Source organism: Sprattus sprattus, assembly GCF_963457725.1.
Source record: "Sprattus sprattus genome assembly, chromosome: 16".
Lineage (NCBI taxonomy): Eukaryota > Metazoa > Chordata > Actinopteri > Clupeiformes > Clupeidae > Sprattus > Sprattus sprattus.
Window position 1 is genome coordinate 10,432,952 of NC_137914.1, and position 7,500 is coordinate 10,440,451.

Consider the following 7,500-nt stretch of genomic DNA (forward strand, 5'->3'; position numbering starts at 1 on the left):
TTCGGGTGGGGGGGGGGGGGGGGGGGGGGGGCGCTCGGAGAGGATATCGCCCGGGGCGTAATTCCATGCAGAACCGCCACTGCCTGGCATCCATACTACTCCGGAGTATTTGAGCCTCTAAAGCAGAGAGGTTTGGAGAGGCAGCCGCAGTTGAAACACTTGTCTGGACAGAGTTCATTTAGTTCTTAAATGAACACGTATCAGTGTCAACGTGGTGTCTTCTGAATATCTATCTATAAGACAGCGATGAGAGATCACATTTCAGTGTCTTGCATTGCCTCAGTTACTGAAAGACCAAGAAGGCATGGGTATGAGAGTGCGTCCGACGCATTGAGTTTGGGTGTGTGTGACGGGGAGTGAGTGTGAGGGTTGTATGAGTGTGAGAGTGTGTGAGTGTAGGGGGAGTTGAACTGTGAGAGGGACAGGGAGTTAAGTATAGACTTTAACACTGATTGATGGCGAGTTCTAGAGAAAGTCAGAAAGAGCAGATCCAGATGTTTAATCAGGGATGAATCCGCTAGTAATGTGCACAGAGCTTGTGAGGAGGGAGAGAAAGGGAAAGAGAAAGAGAGAGACAGAGAGACTGAAGGAGTGATAAAGGGAGATAAAGACTGAGGGAGAGAAAGGGAGAGAGAAAGGTAGAGAGAAAGGCAGAGAGAGAGAGAGACTGAGGGAGTGATAAAGGGAGATAAAGAGAGAGAGAGACTGATAGAGAGAAAGACAGAGAGAAAGGCAGAGAGAGAGAGACTGAGGGAGTGATAAAGGGAGATAAAGAGAGAGAGAGACTGATAGAGAGAAAGACAGAGAGAAAGGCAGAGAGAGAGAGACTGAGGGAGTGATAAAGGGAGATAAAGAGAGAGAGAGACTGATAGAGAGAAAGACAGAGAGAAAGGCAGAGAGAGAGAGAGAGACTGAGGGAGTGATTTAGGGAGAGAAAAGAGCAACCTATTCATAAGGCATGTTAAGTGTCACCCAAGAACTAGTGCCAAAATCATAGGGTTCCACAACACTCTCTCTTTCTCACATACGCTTACATGTCTGTGTGTGCACGTTCATTTTGAGATCCATCTGTGGTCCCCATAGTCGTTTAAAACCCACAGGAATTTACAGTACCTCCGAGCCTTGCCACCAAGCCAAACATATTTCGGCTCTGATTACATACCTCCATTGGCGCACACGTAACACTGTGTCTTGTACCCTATGTCTACCGTCTGCAGCCTGCCGTGCACCGTGGTTATCCATCACCCCACAACCTTTGTGCTCAGAAGGACACTCCAGGCAGGAAACGCAAAGAAGTACATGTTAAAGGAACATGTACATACAGGTTCCTTTCATGTGTGTGTGTGTGTGTGTGTGTGTACGTGTATATGTGTGTGTGTGTGTGTGTGTGTGTGTGTGTGTGTGTGTGTGTGTGTGTGTGTGTGAGTTGTGCGTCCTTTGCCCTGGTGCCCAATTAGGTGTTCCCCCAAGCTTTATTTTGATGAAACCTCAAAAGTGTGTGTTTTTCTTGTCAAACTTAAATACAGTCAACCTACAAACCTGAGTCAGTGTTTGAGCTATTAAATCAACAGTAAACTCAATGGCCTTTTAACCTATTGTAGTTTGCATAGCACAGGTCTGACAGGACAACATCGGTTTAGTGAGTCCATCACTTTGAGCCGAAATCAATTTAAACTGACTAGCACAACCTAGTGGTTGAAAAAGTAAATACATGATGTCCCAAGCCCAAACCACCCGCCCACCCCACCCCGGCTACCCCTGTTGTTTTGACTAATCATTGTCCAGGCCGTGGGCTACATAGGGATATTTTTGCATGCGGCATATATATATTTGCAGTCATTCTCCACCACATTCATGCAATCTGGATTCCTCTTTGCGTTGTAACATTCCATCTCGTAGTGCAGAAACTGACTCATAGCTTAGGGTCGTTTGTCTGGCTACTTCTGTCTGTGTTTGCCTGAGTATGATGCAGTGGGATTTTAACATTATTGCACACTTGTTACAAAAGCTGTTCTTCAGCTTGTCTTCAGAGAAAGGCTCTACTTAGGCATGATGAAGGGTTCTGAATTAAATCGTTTTTGGCAGCTTTTTGTTTGACACACACTTGTGCTTTTTCTGTCCTTGAAATGTCCTATTTTCTCAAAGGAAATTGTTGTAAAATGTAGGGTTCTAGTGTGTATCTTTGTGAGTGTTATATCATAGACCTGACTGTTTTAAGGCTAATTTAACCGACTTCATTTCAGTGCCTTCACTGTGGTGTAAATGTGGCAGAGTAACAGCAGGGTGACCTACGGGAGGTTGATCCAAGCTTGAGGGGAGATGGTGTGTTCTCGCAGGTAGTTGTGACTCAGGTCCAGAACTTGCAGGTTGACGGACTTGTTGAACGAGAGCCCATCCACCTCCTGAAGCTGGTTTTCACGCATCCGCAAATCCTGAGAGTAAACATGAAGATGCGCAAACACGCCAGCATACATACACACAAACACACACACATAAATGCACTCACACACAAGCACACACGCACGTACATTCACACACACATGTATGCACACACACACACACGTGCACATACACACACGGTTACAAATTGAGAAACATAGATACACACTCTTCAGAGTACAAAATGTACTCTCTTCCACTGGCAAGCCCAAGAGTGCCTGATGGGTACTGACCTGCAGTGAAGGAGGCAGCCCTGACGGAATGGACCGGAAGTTGTTCTGATCCAGTCGGAGGTAGATTATGTTCTTTAGAGGCCTGAAAGCGAGTGGCGAGACGCCGTCGTCGTAGAGTTCATTCTGGTTGAGCACCAGAGAGCGCAGGTTGAACAGCCCTGATGGAATTACAGAAGGCTCATATGTTGCTGCTGTGGTTGTTGTGCAGAAGGTGTGGTTTGTGTTACATGACTAGATAGCTCCTGTGTGTCAAGTGACTGGTTCATAGTTTATTCGCCCAGGAACATAAGAGTTGACTACATTGCTGTAAAACTCAGTAAAGCAGTAATGTTCCATTTTTTATCCCCTACAGCTACATAAACACTAATTTAACTGAATTAATCTGCTTGCTTCTGATCCCCCCCCCCCCCTTCAATTGTTATTGGTGCTATATAAATAAATGAAAATGTAATTCAATGAATCCATTTTTAATAGACAATTCTCCCTACAGGTATGTAGGTACAGAGGTAAGAAGAGAATGAGAGAGAGGGAGAGAGAAAAATAGCTATACACAGTGGGAGAGATAAATAAAAAAAGAGGAAAGGGAGAGAAGAAAAGAGATTCAAAGATATAGATAGAGAGCTAGAGAGAATAATAATCAATAAAAAGACAGCAAGAAAGAGGAAAAATAGACAGGTGTTCTAAGGGAGATAGAGAGAGAGGGGGAGAATAATCCCCACCTCTGAAGCTCTTGGGCAGGAGCTGGCTGATTCTGTTCTGGTTGATGCTCAACTCCTCCAGAGAGGACGGCAACAGGGGTACCATGGTGAGGCCATTAGAGTCAAGGTTCAGCTTCCTCAGCTTGGTCAGATTCTGGGATAAAAGACAAATAAAAATAAATAACAGAGAAGGCAAAAAGAAACATTTTCAACAACCACATCATACATACTGGGTTGGCTAGATTAATGCTGTGGTTCGGTTCATAAGGTTGCCTTAAATTTAAATCTGTTGAGTCATCCTCGCCAAACACAAATGGATGGCTCCCTGTATGAGTTGAATGAACAGGCACAAATAGAACCAGGGAAAAGGCTGCTGGTGAAATTATTTTAAGGAGGAAGTTATTTCAACTATCCATTAGGCAGTGGCCAGCCAGGCCTCCTCTAAACCAGTGGCACCCTTTAGCCTCTCCAAGCGGGGCAGCCATGTTTCTGGACTCTGTCATTTGTGGGATCTGAGGAACGGACACTGTGCAATCTGACCTTCATTTCCTCTCATTTTCAGATCATTTGCCCAGGGCAGCATGGCTAGTTTCTCGGGTGCAAAAAAAAAGAAGAGAAAAAAACTGAGTGTCTCTGGATGCTCCAGCTCTGGTCGCATCTGTGGTCTATAGATCATCCATGGCCTTTGTTGCTGTCGTTCCTGTCCCACTGCTGGCTTGGCTTTAGTGCCCTGTGGCCACTTCTCAATGTCTCACAAAACCCATAGGTTATTCTGGGAATGTCTTGGTGTGTGTTTGTGACTGTGCGTGTGTGTTTGCGTGTCTGAATGTTTATTTTGTCAAAGCCAGTTCACAAACACTAACAAACTCCAACATCCTACAGCTGTTGGAAGTTGATTTATCAGTGTGTTAAGCCCATTGGTGTGGTGACAATGACAATGACTACACGGAAGATTGAATGAATTAGAAAACAAACAAAAAATGCTAGCTGGCACCCTTTGTTAACATGAATATAATTAAAATGACATATTAAAGAATTATGTTTGTAAATATGAACACAAGCGATAGGAGAATAAAAACAACAGTGAGAAGGTAAAGAATATCTGATATGGGAGGCTACCAGTAACCAGGCGAAACACACTACCAGAACATGACAGACAGAGGGGAAGCCTACCTTGAATAAGTTGGTACCCAGTGAGGAGTCATCCAGCTGGTTCCGACTGAGATCGATCTCCTCCAGGTTAGGCAGCCCGGAGAAGCCCCGTGGAGGAATCTTACTGATGTTGTTTCCTGGAACCAAACCCAACTTTTTGTTACCCAGTTAATGATGAAGACCATACATTCAGCCTGTCTTTCATACTTTAAAGTAATCACACTGGATAAAAGTCCTTAGGTAGAGTGTACGTGGCCAATTCTTAATGTTAAATTACTTAATTAATAAACAAAGTACTGAAAGCACAATTAAACACATGATTCTTCCTTTGTGATGTTTTTGTCATTTTATGTAATATACAGTGCCACTTGAAAGTATGTGAACCCCTTCAGGACTTAAGCGTTTTCTGTTGTTTTACCATGATTTTTCATTTTTTTATCACCAATTTTCCATAGATGAAATGTCAGGTTTATGTTTATCATTTGCATGTACTTGTTTAGAGGAAATTGTTTGAGAAGCTGAAAAACTACATGAAACATGGAATTAGTCCATTTCAAAAGTAAGTGAACCCCCAGCTGAATTGATAAAGTCAAGCAGGTAACAGATTCAGTGAAACTTATTTGGGTGAATAATTAGTCAATTGAGCAAACCGATCATCTGAGACATCCTTAGGGAAAGGTTTGGGCCATACAGATTAAAAGAGAGAGGAAACCAACCAAACTACTGTAGTGCCAAGGTGTACCCACACAGATCAACAATGCCGAGAGGAAACGAGATATCCGAGAACATCCGGAAGAAGGTACTGACAGCCCATCAGTCTTGGAAAAGCTATAAGACCATCTCCAAAAGATTCCAGCTCCATCCATCCATCCAAGACAAATAATTTAGAAATGGAGGGTATTCAACATGACCGCATCTCTGCCTAGAAGTGGACGCCCATCAAGACCATCACCAAGAAGCACCAGAAGAAGAATAAATCAGGTAAAAGTCAACCCACACATCACCTCTAAAGAGTTTCGGACCTCTCTGGCAGCATCTGGGGTAAATGTACATGGGTCTACAATCAGACGAAAATTGTTGGTTTTGATCGTGACAAAATAATTCGATCTCGGACTCATCTGTTTAAAGAAGGGACTTCCAGAAGGCCTTTGGTTTATCCAAGTGCTCTCAAAAGTTGCAAAGTTGAAACGGGCAGTTTTGTAGAGAGTTTCTTGAGAGCAGAGGCTTCCTTCTAGCAACCCGATCATGAATGTCATGTCTATTCAATTTTCGTCTGATTGTAGACCCATGTACATTTACCCCAGATGCTGCCAGAGAGGTCTGAAACTCTTTAGAGGTGATGTGTGGGTTGACTTTTACCTGATTTATTCTTCTTCTGGTGCTTCTTGGTGATGGTCTTGATGGGCGTCCACTTCTAGGCAGAGATGCGGTCATGTTGAATGCCCTCCATTTCTAAATTATTTGTCTTGGATGGATGGATGGAGCTGGAATCTTTTGGAGATGGTCTTATAGCTTTCCCAAGACTGATGGGCTGTCAGAACCTTCTTCCTGATGTTCTCGGATATCTCGTTTCCTTTCGGCATTGTTGATCTGTGTGGGTACACCTTGGCACTACAGTAGTTTGGTTGGTTTCCTCCCTCTTTTAATCTGTGTTGCCCAAACCTTTCCCTAAGGATGTCTCAGATGATCGGTTTGCTTAATTGACTAATTAAGCACCCAAATAAGTTTCACTGAATCTGTTACCTGCTTGACTTTACAAATTCAGCTGGGGGTTCACTTACTTTTGAAATGGACTAATTCCATGTTTCATGTAGTCTTTTGGCTACTCAAACAATTCCCTCTAAAAAAAGTACATGCAAATGATAAACATAAACCTGACATTCCTTCTATGGAAAATTGGTGATGAAAAAAATGAAAAATCATGGTAAAACAACAGAAAACTCCTAAGTGGTCAAGGGGTTCACATACTTTAAAGTGGCACTGTAGGTTATTACTGTAGTCTCTTTCCATCTCCTCCTCTAACTCACCAGGCAGCTCCAACGTCGTGATTCCTAAATCAGTGATGATTGGAAGACGCGTCAGGCCCACGTCCTTACAGGAGATCAGTGGCGCCACCTGCTGGCAGCCATCAGGCAGCAAGTCTTTAAAGTCACTCTTCGTATCCGTACTATTGGATGCTGCATCGGGCTCCTCCTCTTCTTCTTCTTCAACTTCCTCTTCCTCTTCCTCCTCTTCCTCCTCCTCCTCCTCCTCTTCTTCCTCTTCCTCCTCCTCGTCGTCATCATCTTCCTCCTCTTCCTCATCTTCCTCCTCCTCCTCCTCTTCCTCCTCCTCTTCCTTCCCCTTCCCCTTCTTGGTCTCCTCTTCATCCATGAGTCTCTTCTTCTCTTCCTTCAGGTCCTGCAGTACAGTGCCCAGCATGCCCTGGCTTGGCTCTCTCCTCCTCAGCACTGACTCCAGCTGCACCCACACGGCTGCAGTCCGGCCCAAGACCGACTGATGATGAGTGCACAGGACACAGAGTCAGACAGGAGGAATAATAAATATGCACAGGGAGTGTGTTTTAGTGTGAGCAAGCCAAGTGTTTACTTAAATAAATGGTACAGGGGTGTTTGTGTATGTGTGAAAAGCTTTGAGTATTAATAAAATGGGCACAGTAAACAGTGGAAGAGAAACGCCCCACAAACAAACTGACTGACTAACTAGCTTACTGATGGAATGCCCCAAAAAATGCCATCCAACCCTAACATACCAGAGCACACAGAATGACTGAACTGAATTTCTATTCAGACCACAGGGACGTGGTAAAGCTGGAAATGAGGAAAAAAAGACCAAACACATTTCACAAATATCTGTTCATTATTTGAAGACTGAAGAGTAAATATTATCGTGGTAAATGGTAATGTTGTTCCAATATTAACCAGAATAATCACAATTGAACTTCAAGTCACTTTAGGTTTTACGTTTGTTTGTTTTTT

At 43.6% G+C, this 7,500-nt stretch overlaps 1 protein-coding gene across 1 annotated transcript in view; it reads right to left on the reverse strand.

Annotated features, from left to right (window-relative positions):
• The window catches only part of LOC308377175 (extracellular matrix protein 2), a gene marked incomplete at both ends in the record, with an annotated part of 18,970 nt that overhangs the window by 10,245 nt on the left and 1,225 nt on the right, over positions 1-7,500 (reverse strand). The window contains 5 exons of the mRNA XM_080853759.1: positions 2,293-2,432; positions 2,673-2,830; positions 3,392-3,524; positions 4,544-4,659; positions 6,550-7,018. Coding sequence (XP_080709885.1) covers positions 2,293-2,432; positions 2,673-2,830; positions 3,392-3,524; positions 4,544-4,659; positions 6,550-7,018 — 1,016 coding nt within the window. The remainder of the gene's footprint in view (positions 1-2,292; positions 2,433-2,672; positions 2,831-3,391; positions 3,525-4,543; positions 4,660-6,549; positions 7,019-7,500) is intronic.